Raw genomic sequence first — 20,281 nt, 5'->3', positions numbered from 1 at the left:
TGATGTGGGATTGCATAACGTTCCTCCACTTTCTTTCTTCCTCTCTCCTTCAACAACAGTCGAGATGAACATATATTGTGTTTCATGTGATTGCAGACCTTAATCCTTAGGGATCAAACAAACATGTCCTTAACTTCGTGCTATGTAGAAGTTGAAAATTGAGACTCCTCTTTGCTCATCGGATAACCAGCTGGTGGTGCAGTCACATAGAGTTCCGGCGCAGTGGATGTTGACGGTGTTGGGTATGCAACTTATGGATCGTTCAAAAAGAACTAATCCATGTTAATATTGTTGGGTTTTCCAAATAAAATTGGGTTAATTATGAAGTTGGTCATCAGAATATCAAATTAATTAATATTTTTAAGATACTTACAAATTGGTCACCAAAATTGATTTAAGAAGATTGGGTTAAACATAAATGAATGAACATAAACGAACATAACCGAACGAACATAACCGAACGTTCACGAACGTAAATGAACGAACGAGACCTATGTTCATGTTCGTTCATTTAATTAAACGAACACAAAATCTTGTTCATGCTCGTTTATTTAATAAATAAACGCACATAAAAGAACTTCCCGCCGCACGGTTCATGAACGGTTCGTTGAACGTTCAGTTCATTTACAGGCCTAGGCACTATTGTGGGGTTTGCGAGCATCACAGTCATATAATAACAGTCGCGGAGGGGATCACTACCGCTATATCTTGAGCACTATCACAGTCGCAGACTGCTATTTAAATCCCTGTTACACATGATTGTGAAAACCTCTTGAGAAGCCAAAATCTGAAGCAAACGTTAAGAATCAAACAAGATTTCATCGTATTATGCAACCCATCACTTTTGTTGCCTTTGAGCTTTGTCCTATGTAGAGAGACTATAGGAAAATAGCATATAAATAATAACCACTAAGGTTAATGGCAAGCACATTACACTGCCTTTGAATTTTTCACTTATGTTGTCAACTTGTCCTCCCAAAAGTAATTCACCTAATCACTAAGTTCTTAACATTAATGTCGGTAATGGGGAGGTATGTGTCCATATGATATTAATCAACTTCCCTAGTCCTTGATTAATCTATAATGCTCAAAGCTAATCTATATTTGATTATTATTGTTAAACTTGTTGTGAAAAAAGTTGCTTCTTTTCGGTTTGATTTCTTTTTTGCATGAAGAAAACGACAAGCAACCTTTTCTCCAAATCTTCCTACATGGATATTATCATGGTAAAAATTTAGAGCTAAATTCTTTAGGGCAAACTATAAGTTTATGTTTAGTAATTAAATTATTAATTTTATTCTATTTTAGTATTCAATTTTTTTAAATCATACGTAAAGTTTAATTTAGGTTTCATTTTGGTATCATGTCATTAAAAACTTAATAGTGATGTTGACGTCCCACCATAAGGTGTTGCCACACCAACATTGAAAAAATAAAAAAAATATCACATCAGCAGATCTATTAATTTTTAACGATGAGTACCAAAATAAAACTAAATTAAATGTTAAGTATTTTTTTAAATAAAGTTTAGGTACCAAAATAGAAAAAAAATAGTTTAGATACTAAACTTGTAGTTTACCCAATTGTTCATTGGTAAGAGGAATGATTAGAACGAGGAAGACAAGGGCTCGGTCGAGTCCCACTCACCGGCCTTTGGCCGTGATTGGCTCGTGCGGTGGAACAGCCAGCTAAAATGGGTGATAGCACGTGGGGTGTGGGCTTATAACACTCATGCAAAATGATTCAATATTAAGCCCTTTTGAAGCAAACTCTCGTGAATATTATAATGATTGGGTATATGGGAATTCCAGTGGCCATTTTAGGGTTCGCCTCCTATGCTGGACTTCTTTTTCCTGTTGGCTTTGTCGACTTCATCAATTCAGGTTGGAATACTTTGTTGTGAAGGGAGACAGTGCTGTCACACTAGCTTTTTAGATAGGACCTAAAGCTAATTGAAAGTATACATTTATTAATTTTACACAAATTTATGACAGTTAGATAATTAAAAGTATATGATTGAAATTTACAATATGAATACAAAGATTTTACTAAAAAAACGAGGAATTAATCTTATCCGTCTATTTACATTGTGTTTGTAGGATCCATAATCATTCTCATGCACTAGTACCATGTATATAGGATCCATAATCATTCTCATGCACTAGTACCATGTATAGTCAGATGTTATCTCAAATTTATCTCTTGAATATTTGGTTCATAAAAGGCGTGCATGTGCGCATCTTTCTCCTTGCCAGACAAAAACAAACCATGAAGACGACAGGACATGGACGTGAGGAGCTCATTTTGTCCGAAGGAATTAATATGGATACATCCATACATCATCAAAGACTAGACAAGAGACGTTGCTCGTTTCTGCAACTATATATATACCAAACAAGTCAAATCAACCCAATCCAATTATATATACTCTTTAAAACTTCCTTAAGTAATAAGCGTCGCGTTATAGAATCCGCAGCAGTTAAACAGGATCGATCGATGACCCTCTTTTTGTGTTTAATTTGGTTTTGGTTTCCCTGTCTTTCCGGACAACTACTAAGAATCGAAACAGAGCATGTTCAAGTTCGACCATGGCGGGACATTAATCAAACGCACTTTACTTTTTGCCTAGTCCCTTTCTCCTATTCAACACTGTTTTGGGCAATGGCATGTGTGTGAAGCAACGAGGAACACTAATGGGTGGTGTCTGCAGATGGGGAAACCAATGGGACCCAATGGTGGATCTAGGGATGGGCATGGGTCGGGTTAGGTTAGGTCGAGTTTATGTCTAACCCGACACAACCCAAAAAATATACATTCTCCCCCGAACACAACCAGAACATATCTTCTAAAAAACTTGACCCGACATTGATTTTTTTATAAAAAAAATGACCCAATAGGGTCGAGTTGAAACCCGTTGAGTTCGAGTCTCGTGCTCATCTCTAACCAGGTCAATCATATGCTCACCTTGAAATTTAAATTTTCTTGAATTAATTATCTAGGTTATTGGTTGTGTCTACCCTAAAATTTTAATTGTGATAACCTTATTCCATTTGTTTATGCTCATAAATATTTCTAGATTCGTCACTAATATTACCCATTTGTCTTTGTAATAAAACTTGGTTGAGGAGTCAACTTCATTGCTCTCTTTTACTACCTCAACTCCCCAACATTCAACATCATTTCTCCGACTGAAAGATAAGACTTTTGCCTATTGGAGACCAAAAGGCAACACGGGAGAAACCAAAAATAAAGCCACCACTTTTGTCTCAAATTTGTTTGTCGGTAGTAGTAGTAAAACGTTGAATACATGAGTAATCCTGTCCCAAAATTATTACTTGGATTGAATATGTATTTTGTGTGCACATGTGAGCATGCAAAACCAAACTTGTTGGATTTAGCTTCAATATTTCAACGTGATCTCAGTGAATAAAGAGAGTTATTCTTTTTTAAAGTCGTGTTCAAACAATCGTATTTATAAGGTATATGTGTGCTCGTCAATAATTCAAAAAGATTATAAATAAATATTATTTTATAATTATACCAAACTATTAAAGTATAGTATATATTATCCCCTATTTTGTTCTTAGTGAAAAACATGAGTTTAAGGGAATATAATCTTTAGCCAAGATTAGTTAAGGTTTTTGTCCCATTAATTATTAAATTCAATATGCTAATCACAAAGTAGATTGTGTTTCGTTAGTGAATCGTATTTGAAGAATAAAATATGCTTCAGTTTCTCCAAAATCCATGATATCCTCACTTAATCTAGATTTTAGTCTTGTCTTATATATACCCAACTAAGAAATGAACGAGCAAATATAAATAATTAACACCAACGAGGCTGGTTCAAGTGGTAAGCAGCTTGACATCAATTAAGCAATGTCTCAGGTTCAAGTCATTATGTATCCAAAAAATCTCCGTTGGGAAACTCACCTATCAAAATCAAGTGTGCGACACAAGTCGGTCCAAATTAGTCAAGACGAAGCCTTGGAACTAGAGTACAATCAAATATATATATATATATATATATTTGATTTACAAGCTGTTCAACAACTTCATTTACTAGCTAATTTATGAGAATAATATCTACTTAAAAATTAACAATCATAATAGCATTAAAAAATTTATTTTAAAAAATGATTTTCTTTTCGATAATGTAAGAAAAAGTGCGTTCAATTGGTCCTGTCTTACCAAAGCAAATCATTAAATTCGATCAGATATGACGAGCTGAATGTGTTTTTATCCTACATAATCGAAACAATGTCATTTTTTAAAATATTATTTTGATAATTAATCTTACTGATATTATTCTCATGATTTACAAGTTGATATACAACAAATAAATGACATTGTTATGACATCGCTAGGCTTTCTAAACCTAAAAAGTCAATAATCATATGTTAAAATGTCATAATCTCCGGTACATTTGAACCAATTTTAAATGGTAGAATTATTAAACCATAGTGCAATCTCTATGGTTAAATAAATTGTTGTTCTTTTTTTAGGTATTGGGTTCGAACAATTATATTGTACGATGTACGTGCTTTATCAATAACTGAGAAAAATCTTGAATATATACTACCTTAGGAGATCATAAAAACGATGAAGAGAACTGTGACTATATAGAAAAAAAAGGCCATCATCTACAATGGAAGCCACCCATGAAAGGGCAGAGAGAGAAATATAGAAAGGACCAAGGAAACGTTCACATATCAACGTTGCTTAATTGTTGAGAGTACAAAGTTAGTGTAGTGGGTGAAGTAGGAAATCAAACTTCTCAAAGGCTCTTCTCTCTACCAAGTACAAACTAATATATGTATACTATATATATCTTGATAGTACCTATTGTGCTTCTTTGGTGGTTTGAGATTGTGAGCTTGACACCTTCATTCATGAAGGGAACACTGAGATACCTAGCAAGCGTTGCCGGCCCCAGTGGCCACGGCTCGAAATCGACGGCCGAACAGGTCACCGAGAGTTGTTCTTACTCGATCGACACTCGCCGTTTAACCGCTATAATCACCGGTTAGTGATTTTGAACTCTTCATATCGCATGCACACATGAGAACATGTTTTTGAATTCTCGGAGTGTTGTTATTTCTTAGGGGCGACGTCGGGCATCGGAGCCGAGACGGCTCGAGTGATGGCGAAGAGAGGAGTGAGAGTCGTGATTGCCGCGAGGGATCGGAAGAAGGCAGCCGAATTGAAGGAGGGAATTCGGAGGGATATTAATCCGAATGCTGAGATTATCGTGTTGGAGATTGATCTCAGTTCTTTGGCTTCTGTAAAGAGATTCTGCACACAGTTCCTAGCTCTGGGGCTTCCCCTTAACATCCTCATGTACGTTCATCGTCACCAAATTTTCGTTTCTTTTTTTTTTCTTTCTGATAACAGAAAATCAGTACAGTTGATGAAATGTTAAGTCGTTTAAAGCTATTTTTTTGTAGAAACAATGCTGGGATATTCTCTCAGAATCTGGAGTTTTCTGAGGACAAAATTGAGATGACATTTGCAACTAATTACCTGGGTAAACTATCTTTTTTTTTCTATATTAATTCGGTCACCAACTGAATCAAATTAATCAAATTAATTGATTTCTCTTTAACCATTAATCGAATTGAATATCTTTTAAAATTATTATCTGAATCGAACAAAGTTTAATCAATTCAATTAATTTTTTTAGTTAGATTAATTTAAGTTTAATGGAGGTATTTTTCTCGTTTGAGTTAAAATTTGATTGGATCTTAAAAGCTCAATGAGTTTAGTTAATTCTTAATAAATTTGAGTTTAAACTATACATATAATATATATTCAACATTCAATATTTTTGGTTAATTATCTGATATCGAACAGAACTAACTAATAACTGAATTTTAAAAAATTATGTTAACCGATCTAAAATCTAATTAATCAAATTAAATTTTAAATTTGTTGGTTGATTTAATTAAAATCGAACAATGAACATCCCTACTTACTTATACTCGATATTTGTTTTTGGCAGGGCATTTTTTATTGACAGAAATGTTGATAGAGAAGATGATAGAAACAGCAGAGCAGACAGGGATCCAAGGAAGAATCATAAACCTTTCTTCTGTGATTCACAGCTGGGTTAAAAGAGACTCTTTCACCTTCAACCAAATGCTCAACCCTAACAAGTACTTTGATTCCTTTCCCTGTAACCGTTCAAACATGTCTCAATTCAACTTTATTTAATACTTCATTGAGTAAATCTCTTTTAATATTACACCTAAACGTTAGACGAGAGAAATTAAAAGTTGAGGCTAACAGTAGAAAATGAGAATATATTCTCTAAAAAGAAGACAAGGAGTTAATCTCAACATTTAATTTCCCTCGATCTAACAATCCTAAAATAAAAAGAGTTTTATGAAGTATAATTGGGTCCCTCATATATATATATATATATAAACTGTTGCTCAATGGCTGAGCTACGTAGGAGCTTGGGGCACTGCCCCAAATTTTTTTATCATTAAAGTATATAGGGAAAATTACCTATTTAGACCTTTAAATTTTGATTTATTTTAATTTTGTTCTCTCATTTTGCATTGTTAATTATACTTCGTCTCCCTTGAATTAAAATTCCTGGTTCTGTTCCGGTGTATTGTTGATGTAGCTATAATGGCACACGTGCTTATGCTCAATCCAAAGTAGCAAACATATTGCATGCCAAAGAAATAGCCAGACAGCTAAAGGTGACCGCTCTACTACTTGAAAGTGTCTATCATCTTATCAGTTTGTAAACAACAATGTTCAAATTTGCAGGCGAGAAATGCAAATGTAACCATGAATGCAGTACACCCAGGAATCGTAAAAACCGGAATTATCAGAGCACACAAGGGCTTTATTACAGGCAAGAATCTCTATGAATATGAATAGGATAGGTACTACTTTGTAATCACCTCAGACTACTTAAAAAAATGTTTAAGAGCTGACCTTTTTCTCCTAATCTCTCTGTATATGCAGATTCTCTTTTCTTTATTGCGTCCAAGTTGCTCAAGTCTACATCTCAGGTGTGTCGTCTTTGACATCCAACGGTCTGTTTCATGATCGATAGATTCATATAATCAATTTCGATTTAAACGACATAGTTGCATCGTATATATAAATGTAAAACAAAAGGGGGATGGTGGAAGCAGTAGTGTTTATGTTGCAGTTTGGGAATTGTGGATTAATGCAGGGTGCATCCACTACCTGCTATGTAGCACTGAGCCCACATGCACAAGGGATGAATGGGAAATACTTTGCAGACTGCAATGAAAGCAACTGCTCAGCCTTAGCCGATGATGAATCAGAGGCACAACGGCTTTGGAGGCAAACCCGAGCCCTGCTCCGAAACAATTAGGAGTGTTGTTGACGCAAGGATTGTTGAACTACGTCTGATACAAGATATTGTCTGCTCCGACCGTCTTCATGGAGGAAAGTTGACCTCTGCTATGTATGAAACCACAGGCCAATCCTTGAACAAAATGTTTGCATATTCATACAATTGTTTACAATCAATCCCATCGACATATCATTAAGTTTTCAAAACAGCATACGGATTGTATACCTTGTATTGGAATAAATCCAAGTTGAAGTAGAATGAAAAATAGTCGCCCTTTATTGAAGACAAAGAACTGGCTTATTACAAACTCAGAATGGAGATCTTTTATGATATTTATTAATTATTTTTGGTGTGAATATTTTAATGTTTGTTACTGAAATTAGAGGATTATTGATTTTCAGCTGTTATCTGGATTGTCACTATAATTTCACAATAATTGATCTGATTGTTATAGAGATTTATTTCATAGTTATTCATTTCGAGGACTACACCAATCCGAACAATTTTACTTCTAAGATAGTGATTCTTTTACGACACATTCAAATTTTATCATATTTGTATCATCTAAATTTCCAATCAATGCTAACAACTTAATTATAGTATTGCCATTATATTTCCAACATACTTTGATAAAATCGTGAGAGAATATTTTGTGATACATCATAATTTGAGATATATATCGAGTTTGTGATACAAGGATTTTCATATATTTTTACTCCTTGTGATCTCTACATTTTGTAGTGAATTTGTGTTCTCTTGTCTTCAGAGTTAGACATGATTAAACCACGTTAAATCTTATCTTTTGTGAGTGTTTTATTTTATATTGATATTGTTTTATTTTGTTTTCTGTTTGTAAATTCTTAACAAGTAGTATCAAAGCTATGATTCGAGTTTTGAAATTTTGAAGGAGTTTGTTGCAATATATTTTGTTAGTGATTTTAGAAACATACAAGAGAAGTTTATTTACAATGATTTTTTAGTTTGATGAGATAATTTCATTTATCCAACGGTGTTTCAAGAGATATAACGTAAGAATTGAAATTATTGAAGACATGATAGCAATGTTGCAACAAACATTTGGCTTACGTAAGAATAGAAATCGTTGAAGACTTGAAAATCAATTCTATGATTGAATTTGTATCAGGGGAAAGATTGTTACATATTATCTCAAATTCCAGTTGATAATTATGTTGGATTTTATTATAATCTGGTTAAAACTTATTTGTTAACTTAGTGTATTTAGATAAAAACTTCTTATGAGATAAGAAATTTTGGTGACCAAGTTTATTTCTTCTATAAATAAAAAAATATGCTTTAATCTTTAAAATTATGAGAGAAAATTATTTTAGTGAAATATAATTATTTTCATGATCTAAATAACTTTTATGATTTTTGTTACATATTGATAATGTTATGTGATACACTAGATTTTAATAGATGTATAACGAGTTACGAAATATACACAATTTCATGTATTTGTATTCTTTGTGATATCTAACTTTATAGTAAGATTTGTGTTTTCTCATTCGAGGATGCATGCATGATCAAACAACGTTAAATCTCATCCCTTACACATATTTTATTTTAGGTTGATCTCACTTTATCTTTATTTTTCACTTATAAAATTCTAACAATCAAATTCACATTGATATTCACGAATCAACTTACCTCAATGATTAAAGGAATCGTTGTTGGTCCTAGAAGTCATGGCTTCGAGCACTAGTGACTGCAGTAGGATGATAAAACGTTCATTATCAAATGATTGAGAATATTTAGAACATATACTACTTTGTAATCACTTAACTTTAATAAAAAAATCACATTGATATCATGTGTAAACAATGATGGCCAAATTTATTGTTATGTAAAATCACTGAAACCGTTTACATCGTTATTAATTGTTCTTAGTTGTTCACTTTGGAGATCAATAGGGATTAAATTATTCCTCCCCTTTTAAGAGGGACCAATTTGACTAATTTCGAAATTAAGGACATAAGAGGTTTTTTACAATAGCTTCTCTAGACATTACGATCTTATTTTTCATTGATCATCGCCTTCAGAGAGGCGGGTGGGGCAGACGTTCCCCTAAAATTTTAAAATTAGGATAAAGTATAGTAATGGTCACTAAACTTTTCTAAAGTTGTCATTTAGGTCCCCTAACTTTTAAAACTTATAATACAGTCCCCCAACATTAAGTCCGTTTGCAATATGGTCCCCGACCGTTTGATGCTGTTACACTGCCGTTAGTACGTTTGCAATATGGTCACTGAACTTTTCAGGCACTTGCATTTAGGTCCCCTAACTTTTAAAACTTGTAACATAGTCCTAAATTTCATTCTAAACCCCAAATTCATTTTCGATCTCGAATTTCCTTTTTCGCTTCTCTCTTCTCATTTACAGCGTAACTTTTCAGTCGGGGATGCATGGGAAATTCTAATCTAACTTTGAATTATGTAGAGGTGTTGACTTGAATAAGGGTCTATTGAGAGAATACCCGACCAAGGGACTATCGAGACCATCAACGATTCAAGGTGTAATGTTAGATACATGTCATCTCTGGTGAAGCATGGATGTTCGATGAAATGCTTGTGAGAAAAAAAATGAGGTTAGAAATGCAGAGTTGACAAATACTAATAAGATGAAGTAAGTATCATTGTTGAAAGTCACTAACAAAGCTGAAATTATTTTGTATAAATGACATATAATAATTTCTTCGTTTAATCATTGTGCTTAAAGATTTTCCAACAGATGATCAAATATAATGAAATCCCAAACAGCACATTCACCTCTCAGTCTCTTTCGCAACACGAAAGGCATCATGACAGGGTCAAGTAGCTGCTCTAAATATACTACGTTGTCATGATGCCTTTCGAGTTGCGTGCATGAAGAATTGTCTTCTAAAGCTATAATTCAATACAATTCAACTGTAAAATTTCCAAAACATGTAAAAAAAATTAACTCTTTCACGATATATCAGTCACATAATCAACATGAACTTATTAAAAAAGAATACGAGCTCACAGGAAGCCGAAAACCACAGGTCGGATCAATACAATTCCCAGTAAACTAGTACCAGCAGTCTCTCGGATTGAGCCTGGCGATTTCACTATGTCGATACTCACAACCAATTCTCTGATTTAAAGAAAAACCAAACAAGAAGATAAAAAAAATTTAGCCAAGGACCCTATTTCACTTATATTCTGATGGACTGAATATCTTTCATAAGAAGTACTAAAAGTTTTTATTAAGAAGAAAGAAAGAAAATTAGATGGTTTTGGTTCAAAACTAACACTGAATATCCATATCATTGACATGCAGTTCCAAAAACATAAAAATTTCATCAAAAAACACACAATGCGAGCTGAAAATGGGAAAGTGCGAAAGAGTAAAAGCTTACTTCCGGATAGTCCAAAAGAGAAAATAAATACCTTCTTGCAAGTGAGGGGAGAGGCAAAGAAATAAACGCAATCGGTGTTGCGTTCAAGCAATTATTCCTCCATTTTTTTCTTTGTAAATAAAAAGCCAAAAGACAGAGCACTGCTTGGGTTTACAATTTTACATGGTGGAAAATTAAAGAACAAAAACCAAACGAGAGGTGAATGCACTATTTGAGATTTCATTATATTTGATCATATGTTGGAAAATCTTTAAGTACAAGATTAAACGAAGAAATTATTATATGTCATTTATACAAAATAATTCCAGCTTTGTTGGTGACTTACAACAATGATACTTAGTTCATCTTAGTAGTATTTGTGAACTCTGCATTTCTAACCCCATTTTTTTCTCACAAGCATTTCATCGAACATCTATGCTTCACCTGAGATGACATGTGTCTAACATTACACCTTGAATCGTTGATAGTCCCGATAGTCCCTTGGTCGGGTCTTTTCTCAATGGACCCTTATTCAAGTCAACACCTCCACATAATTCAAAGTCAGACTAGAATTTCCCATGCATCCTCGACTAAAAAGTTATGCTGGAAATGAGAAGAGAGAAGTGAAAAAGGAAATTTGAGATCGAAAAGGAATTTGGGGTTTAGAATGAAATTTAGGACTGTGTTGCAAGTTTTAAAAGTTGGGGGACCTAAATGCAAGTGCATGAAAATTTCAGTGACCATATTGCAAACGTATAACGGCAGTGTAACAACGTCAAATGGTCGGGGACCATATTACAAACAGACTAAATGTTGGGGGGACCATTTTACAAACGGACTAAATGTTGGAGGACTGTATTGCAAGTTTTAAAAGTTGGGGACCTAAATGAAAGCTTTAGAAAAGTTCAGTGACCATTACTATACTTTACCCTTAAAATTATTATATGTTTTAAATTTTTGTATGTATTTTCTATTGAAAATCTATTTTCGCCCTCCTAAAATTTTATGAGTTTAAGTTTACCCCTTAAAATTTTAAAAGTTAAAGTTCACCCCTAACATAAAATCATACATCTTGCCCTTATCATCCATATCGATTTTTTTTTGCGACCAAAAAAGAAAAACAACATTTTTTTAATTTCAAGATAAATATTAAGTAATATTTGTTTAAAGACTCTCAGCCATTTGATAATGAATGCTTGTACCCCTACATACGTGATGCTCAAAATTGAAACTTCAAGAGATAACATCAATCCCTTAATCATTGAGTTTGATAGGGACTCAACCCTTTAAACGTCAAATGGAAGACCTTGTGGCAAATGTTTTTTAAACAATGCCCTTATTAGAGGATTATTTGCCTCATGATTAATGGAATCGGGAGAATATAATAAAGATATTTGGAACACCTTCCAACAAACGTTTGTCCAAGAATCTATTAAAGGAAAAAAAAGAGAGAGTTGTGTGTTAGAATTCTTTTATATAACAAGGTAATCGTATTAATGATAAGGATATTTGCAGAGATAAAAATGGCACCCGTGGGATTACCTCCTGGTTTTAGGTTTCACCCCACAGATGAAGAACTGGTGAATTATTATCTCAAAAGGAAAATCAATGGCCAAGAAATCGAGCTCGACATCATCCCCGAAGTCGATCTCTACAAATGCGAACCATGGGAGTTAGCAGGTGATCACCACTTAATCTTCACCTCTTTTCAGCTATGTTTATCGATTCCCCTAGTCGAATTATGCTAAAAGTGTACTTTTATTGATCATACGACAGAAAAATCGATATTGCCTAGCCGAGATCCGGAGTGGTACTTCTTCGGACCCCGCGACCGGAAATACCCAAATGGATTCCGGACGAACAGGGCGACGAGGGCGGGATATTGGAAATCGACTGGCAAGGACCGGCGAGTTGCTTGCCAGAATCGAGCCATCGGAATGAAGAAGACGCTGGTTTACTATAGAGGCCGTGCCCCTCAAGGAATTAGGACGGATTGGGTCATGCATGAATACCGGCTCGACGATAAGGAGAGCGAGGACCACTGTGCAATTCAGGTAGTTTGTGCATAATCCAAGTTAAATGCTAAATTATTGGGTTACTACTAATAATCATAATAATCCCTAAGCTTCTTTATAACAATCACCATTTCTTAAGCCTAGCTAATATGTTTCACTGTGCACTTATCGAAATTAATTCATCACTAGGAATTCTTCATTTTGTGCATTATTTTTTTAGTTTCACTTATTCATTCATACTCTTTATTCTTTTTAGGGTAAATCTCTATTTAGTTACCAACCTGTTCTCGCAATTCTGTTTTGGTCAAGACTATTTCTTTTAAATTATATCTAACATTACATTTTGATTATTTGTCGTTAAAAATATAAACAGGGATGTTGACATGGTATTTTTTTTAATTTCTTTTAATGATGACGTGATATTATATTATGGTGACACATCAACATCACCGTTAATTTTTTTTAACGACGGGTGACCAAAACAGAATCATAATGTAACATTAGGTATACTTTTAAAAAGGATAAAGTACGTAAATAATCTTCCGACTATAGAGTATTACTTTATTGAGTCCATCGACTATTTTTTTTATTAATCTAAGATGATTACAAGTGATAATATTTATTCTAAAAACTCTCGACCATTTGATAATAACCGTTTAAATATCATAAAATCATCGGGCTCGAACCCATCGAACATTTACACTAGAAAAGAAAAAGTAAAGAAAGGCATGGCACATGATTTGAGATGTAATCATTAGTAGATCGACCAATGAGAAATGGACTGATGAAATGGTTTTGCATGCATGACTTGCATGGGAAGATTGAGTGAGCATCGGCAGACTTTTTGCTTTATGAATCTTTATTTTATAATTTGTGTTATAAAATAAGTCGATCACATTCGTTGCTTGTTAGGGTCTCTTATTACATCTCGGAAAAAGTTTTGGCTTCACTCATAATAAGACAAAAATGTTATCCTTGTGTCAGACATAATAGGATACTATTAATTTGTCTTTTAAAAGTTTTCGTGCTTCTAAAGTACGATTATAGAACACCCAGCCAAGCCTGTCCACATATGTGCTTTAACACCCCATTGTGTCGGCAACTACACCTATTTTTTTTATAACTACTCGAAGTCGAAATATTTAAAGAAATGACTTCTCTTTTTATCACTGAGGTACTCAATATACTTGCAGGATTCTTACGCTTTGTGTCGCGTTTTCAAGAAAAATGGGACCTGCTCGGAGATGGACGAACAATTGCGGTGTAACAGCTTGTTAGTGACGGAGTGCTCTCAAGCTGCTGTCAATGATTCGGAAACCATGTCGCCGGACATTCCCTTAGCGTCGTCGTCGTCATTCATCGAAGAGGAAGATAAAGATGATTCTTGGATGCAGTTCATCACCGATGATCCATGGTGTTCTTCCAACACTGCTGCTATGGCTGGAGATGAAGTTTCCAACGTCACATTAACAAATTAATTAAAAGGGTTGATAAAAATTGGTGAATAACACAAGTAACTTGTCTAAGTTTATTAAAATAAGATAGCAAAATTACAGAGTATAACTGTAAAATTTGAGGATAAATCTAATTAGGAGATTTACTTTTTATCTCTAATTGGATTGGATTGAAATGGATGTGATATTTTGTGAGGGCTTGGTTGTGTGCTTCCATGCAACTAATGTAGCCGATGGCCCTTATAGATTTTTTACTTTCACTTTGTATTAAAAGGGTGATCACTTGGGGCATCTCTATTGGGATAAATAACAAACAATTCAAAGTTTGCTTCTTCTTTGAATCACCAATTTGATGTATGAATTATATATATATATATATATATATATATATATATATATATATATATATAAGCTTGAGAGTATAAAATAGAGAGATTGGATATAAATATCTTTGGGCATTGTCTAATTGTTATTAAAAGTAAGGATGTAATAGCAACATATTCAAATATGATAAACTACAGTTGACCACCGTCCAAAGGGCGTTATTAAATTAAAAAAACTCTATTAATTATTTTTTTCGAACAATAAACCCTTACCAGATTTGCTAGAAAAATAACCCTCAAAGAACACATGTAGGATTAACTTGCGTCCTATCTTACGCGTGATCATACCTCGCATTTCACAGGATGCAAGCTACCATGCACTTTTTATATTACTTAATTTAATATGATTATTTAGTACCTCGTGTTTTCTATAACACGAAGCCCCGAGATATTGAGAAATTATTGTTTTCAAAAATTTCGAGATTTAAAATTTGAAAAGATTCCCCATACATCACGTTTCATAGAACACAAGGTACCATTTAATTTATGAATTAGATAAACATGGTTGTTGACATGGTATTTTCCGGCCGATTTACAAAAGAACTATGGCTGCCCCAATCTCCTCTGTTTTGTCACGATCGGATAGTAGACAATCTTTGTACAAAGGTATCATAATTTTGGTCTTGATCTAACATGTTTATCAGTACATATTTAGGGCTAACTCCAAAATGCTTGCCTCTCCGAATCAATATCTTGTTCCCTCGAAGGAAGCATTCGCAATCTTCGAGCTCTCCTTCACACTTTACCCATGCAAAAGCTGCAAACAACAAGTTCACGTTAGTCTAGTAACTGACTAATCTTGAATCCGAATTAGAATTCTTTTTCCGGGTAGTTATTCATTTTATTTATTGTCTACTCTTAAATCATATTTGTGTCATTGACGTACAAAATTCATGTGTTATTAATATATGTATAATCACACTTAAAAGTATTTCCAACTCCGTCACCGATTAAAATCCATGCACTTACCGGGTTGAGGCTCGAACACCACATCGAGAAACTTGCAAAGCTGGGAAGGGAAGTCGGGCACACTAAATAGGCCACTCTCAAGCACTACCTCTCTCAATTGCTTCCACCTCTTGGCCATAACATGGTAGCTAAACTTAGGGTTTCAAATAGCAGAACGAAAACGTTATAGCGGCCGCTATTTCACGGTAGCATCGTCGTCCAAAACTAATATTGCCTGAAATAGCGGTGTGAACGCGGAATCACACCAATAGTGACCGATAGCGGCCGCAACTTAACAAGTAACAACCGATCGCGGCGATAACGGCCCACTATTCCCGTTATTTTCCATTACACACATCAGTTGAACACAACAAAAAATGGGGTGATTAAAAAAAACGAAAAAAGAAAGATAGGAGATCTCACCTTCATTGCGGGTAGCCGGGAAGCTTGAGGGTAACCGAAATCCAAATTAACAAAAGGTAATTTCTTAGATCTAGGGCTTGTTGTTCAGTTTTAGGAAAAAGAGGCTTTAGATTCGAGTTTGGGGGAACGAGAAGAGTCTTATGAGACACTTAGACCATCCCTGGCCACCGTGATAGATCGTCGCCGGTGTCCATGATCGATGGACTACATGGCCGAGGGGGGCTCTTTTAGATCATGTGGATTTTCCTTGGCTTTGAGCAAAATGAAAAAAAATGAAATGTGGGTTTCAAAACCCAATGTTTGGGGTTATAAACAACCATATGTGCGACGTCGTTTTTAGAGTTAGGGGTTTCATGAATTCAGCGCATGGGTAAATCGTTCGATAAGACCCTTTCCATTTGTAAATTTTCCTTTTAGTCATCAAATGAAAATTTAATCTTTTCGATTCAAGCTTATAATTTTGTTTCAATTTTAGTTTAGTCCCTGACTGAGACTTTTATGTATTTTAATTTGATCTCCCAATTTTTATGCGTGCTACAATTTAGTCACTTTTTGAGACTTTGTTGATCTTCTGATTTGGATCTTTTATTTTACACATGTTCATTTTAGTAAGTTATAATATGTTAATTTTCGTAAATGAATCATAATGGGTAATTTATTTTTATCTATTTTAATTTTAGAGTTTTTTTATGCTCATAGTCTTATTTATTTAAATAATAATGACTCTTTAAAATTATAACTATAATTATTATATTTTAGGATAAGTTGTAAATTTTTTTTAAAAAAAATCATGACTATGATGCCCGTAATGACCCCAATAGCATCTGTTATGCCCGCAACCACGATAAACGCGATACGACCGAAAACACAACCTATTTAAATCCCCTGCTGAACTCGAAGAAGGAAGAACCTGCGTTCCGTCTTCGACTGTTGTCGGACACGACTTTCAAAACTTTGGTTGCTTTCAGCTGCGAGTCCTTGGACACGCCGATCGTGTTGAACTCGATGTACTTTGTCATTTTTCTTGCAACATCTTCATCTTTAACGAGTGCCCACCTAGAAGATGTACAAGGTATGCAGTTAGAAAAAAGATACACTGTGGTACATTTGAGGGATTTTCGGTTTATGTTACCCAATGCGCATCCGGCATGACCGTTGCTCTTTGAGACGGTGAAGAGCATCAAATCGTAGTTAGCAGGGGAGGATATGGGCGTGTATTGTGGCTAATAATAGGCAACACTGATTGGGTCTGCATCGGTGTCGGGGGACAGCGCGTAGAGGGCGGCTTGATAGAGTTGTGTCGATCCGGTTCCGACGACAATGTGCAAGTTCTCCGTAACTGCATTGCCGACTACATCATGTAATCGGACAATTTGGTTGGCGAAATCATTCTCTAAGAACCAGCAAAGTCTCGTGGCATCCGAAAAGTAGCTCATGAACTGCCATCCAGGAATAACAATCGTGGTCTCCTCCCCCATCTTTTGCCAATAGCTTTCGTACATTGTCGGATCGCCACTGCATTTACCAACAAAAATAGTTAAATAAATAAACCAAGGGTAAATATTTCGAGTATGTTAATAGTATTATAATACAAAAGCAATGTCATGAAGAATGATACAGTACATGCATGCTGTCGAAACGATTTTTACGAGTAGGGGCTTGATTCAGAAAACCGCGCCATTTTTTAATTATTCTCTTTACGATTGAATTTTAATTAAAAACAACGCGATTTTAGAAAACCTCTCGTTTCGAAAATTTGGAAATTCCTTAAAGATAAAAACATATGGTTCGAGGAGTCGCCACCAATATTTGATTAGAGTGTGATTGGACACCCAAAAACGTTGTCATTTTAAATAAAAAAAATTTTAATTAAAAAAACAAATTAAGGTATGGGTTATCAAAATCCGAGTTCGGGAGTCAGTTACGCGTGGGGAAGGATTAGCACCCCCACAGTGCCTTAAATCGGTACCTAGTCGATTAATTAATGTCTTTGCAACGAATTTCACAAGTTCGAGTTTAAATTGATTTATGATCCCTTAAAACAACAAAAATGATAATTTTGTAACATTCAAAAGCAACGAAATAAGTTAAATTAAAATTACCAAGTCATTAGAAAGATAAAGAATGTTCGATTATTTAAATATATAGAGACTAGATCTTTAGGTCAATTATAACGACATTTTCTCAACAATTTTAAATAGCCGAACATTTCTTTTTCTTTCGCTCCCAAATTTTAAAGTGAAGAATCAATTTTTTGGTGACAATGACGGGATACACTTGTAATCTAAAACCGTTAAAAACGACTTTCTTGTAAGTTAAGAAAAGTTATTCTGACAGTTTTAAATTATGATGGTATTACCCTTAATTCAATTATGAAATTAGGTCAAGTTGCAGTATGAGGATAACATGCATATAAATAAATAAATAAATAAATATATATATATATATATATATATATATATATATATATAAAATCACTTAACAAATGATATATACAAAACATTTCTACGATAATTTAAAATAGAAATTATATACATACTTTTATTGCCACACATTATACCATATATATATATATATATATATATATGTTAATATACAATGCAAAGCATGACTTAAATGCAAAAAATAAAAACATAATAACTAAAATGCGAACTTCAAAAAATAATCATGTTTATTTAAATAAGGACCAAATCATGTTAACCCAAACATTAATACCTTAAATATAACCAAAATAATTGGAATGGAACACGAGAATAACCCACAACACATAAGCAGGACTAAACAGTAACATGCAAGAACTTAAGGCTCAAATGTCTAAAAAACAGAAACTACTTATATAACCATTCAGGACTAAAATGAAATATGCAAAACACGAAAGTCAAATGTTTGAAACAGCAAAGATTCAACTACAACAATATTTAGGACTAAAATTAAACCAACATAAAATAAAGCAACTAAATTAAAAACACAGAAACATTCAAAATAAGGACTAAAACGAAACATGAAAAAATTACAAGTCGAATGCATAAACAAACAGAAATTGAATACATTACCATTTAGGACTTAAATTGAATACGTGCAAAATATAAATAACAAATTAAAAATACTAGAGACTCGATTCTTGGACTAAAATGAAATAGAAATAAAACTTAAATAGCTCAAACGAGGGATAAACCACGCGGGAAACAGGTGCCCTGAACTCCTAAACGACGACGTTTTAATAATCTGATATATATAACATTTTAGGTCAAAAATTAAACCTAGCTTCATTTGTAACCTTCAGCGCTGCAATGATCTCTTCTTCTCCCTCTCTCTGCGAAGTTCTCACCCCTTTGCTCTCATCTTTCTATTCTAACCCTAGACGACACTAGGTTGTTGTGGCCTCCGCTTGCAGTTGTCTCTAATGAAAACTCAAGACTCCCTAAGGTAAAAAAAACTAACACCTTCCTTACTCTTATTTTGATTCTAGTCTTAAAGTCTAAAAATCAACCCTAACTGCTTCCTTTCTCCCTTGACCGAGACTCTCTCCAACCCAGAAAGCGACCTCAGAGCCTACAAGCAACGACCCCTAAATTATATGGCCGACGAGACTCTTCAACCTCAGACCCCGATGATAAAAGAAGGCTCCAACGAGGAACCAAACCATATCGGTACACTGTGAACCATTTCCTCTTTTAATTTCCAAATTTTACTAAAAAAGAAAATGGTTTATTACCTTGAAAATGCTTTGCGTTGTTTCTATACATTACTTTGAAAACGAAAAAAAGATAAACAACGAAAGTGATCTTGTAAGTAATAATAAAGTTTAAAAAAACCTTGAAAGGAATGTACTTGGATGCTACAAAAATTCCTCTGTTTTTATTGCTTGTCTCCTTTTTTCTTGACAATGGTAGAACTGCACCCTTTATTTTACATTCATTTCCTCTGTAAAATTTGAAACCAAACATCTAGACCCCCCTGTTGTTCGTTTCTGGTTGCTGAACCGAGAGCCCCCATTTTCTTATTTTTTTTGTGTTGGTCCCTCCATTCTGCTGTGTAAAATTTCCCCCCTTTTTCATGATACATAAAATTAAAATAATTCCCCTATTTCTTCGCGTGTTGCAGGTCACGAGTGATGGGGAACCGAGCTTGCCTACTCGGGTATGGTGCATGCCTGGAAACGAGCAGCATGGGCGTTCATGGAAAACCGAGCCTTGTCTGCTCAGTTGGAGCATTTCACGCGGGAGCTGATGTGGGGAACCGAGCTGAATAGCAGGGTATGGGCTACTTCTCGGTTAGTGTATAACATGGGCATCTCGTGAGCAGTTGGCAATGGCTTCACGTGGGAGCTGGCCATGGTC

At 34.4% G+C, this 20,281-nt stretch overlaps 2 protein-coding genes across 2 annotated transcripts; both read left to right on the top strand.

Annotated features, from left to right (window-relative positions):
• Window positions 1-1,911: 1,911 nt before the first annotated feature.
• Window positions 1,912-14,304, top strand: LOC120206637 (NAC domain-containing protein 86-like). The gene is made up of 5 exons (XM_039206225.1): window positions 1,912-1,917; window positions 7,590-7,594; window positions 12,236-12,398; window positions 12,495-12,772; window positions 13,927-14,304. Exons 3-5 carry the CDS (start codon window positions 12,242-12,244, stop codon window positions 14,209-14,211), a joined length of 720 nt encoding a protein of 239 aa, XP_039062156.1. The 5' UTR covers window positions 1,912-1,917; window positions 7,590-7,594; window positions 12,236-12,241; the 3' UTR covers window positions 14,212-14,304.
• LOC120206636 (short-chain dehydrogenase TIC 32 B, chloroplastic-like) lies at window positions 4,679-7,375 on the top strand. Its single transcript, XM_039206224.1, has 8 exons — window positions 4,679-5,025; window positions 5,106-5,340; window positions 5,448-5,527; window positions 6,002-6,155; window positions 6,632-6,710; window positions 6,781-6,868; window positions 6,982-7,028; window positions 7,196-7,375. Exons 1-8 carry the CDS (start codon window positions 4,815-4,817, stop codon window positions 7,358-7,360), a joined length of 1,059 nt encoding a protein of 352 aa, XP_039062155.1. The 5' UTR covers window positions 4,679-4,814; the 3' UTR covers window positions 7,361-7,375.
• Window positions 14,305-20,281: the final 5,977 nt, after the last annotated feature.

This window comes from Hibiscus syriacus, unplaced genomic scaffold (assembly GCF_006381635.1).
Source record: "Hibiscus syriacus cultivar Baekdansim isolate YM2019G1 unplaced genomic scaffold, ASM638163v2 tig00013960_pilon, whole genome shotgun sequence".
Taxonomy (NCBI): Eukaryota; Viridiplantae; Streptophyta; class Magnoliopsida; order Malvales; family Malvaceae; genus Hibiscus; species Hibiscus syriacus.
This window is presented reverse-complemented; position numbering and strand designations above follow the sequence as displayed.

Coding starts and splice junctions, on each gene's coding strand:
- LOC120206637 (XM_039206225.1), top strand. CDS start 12,242: ATGGCACCCGTGGGATTACCTCCTGGTTTTAGGTTTCACCCCACAGAT. Junction 12,399..12,494: donor CGAACCATGGGAGTTAGCAG/GTGATCACCACT, acceptor ATCATACGACAG/AAAAATCGATATTGCCTAGC. Junction 12,773..13,926: donor AGGACCACTGTGCAATTCAG/GTAGTTTGTGCA, acceptor ATATACTTGCAG/GATTCTTACGCTTTGTGTCG.
- LOC120206636 (XM_039206224.1), top strand. CDS start 4,815: ATGTATACTATATATATCTTGATAGTACCTATTGTGCTTCTTTGGTGG. Junction 5,528..6,001: donor ATTTGCAACTAATTACCTGG/GTAAACTATCTT, acceptor TGTTTTTGGCAG/GGCATTTTTTATTGACAGAA. Junction 6,156..6,631: donor CAAATGCTCAACCCTAACAA/GTACTTTGATTC, acceptor TTGTTGATGTAG/CTATAATGGCACACGTGCTT.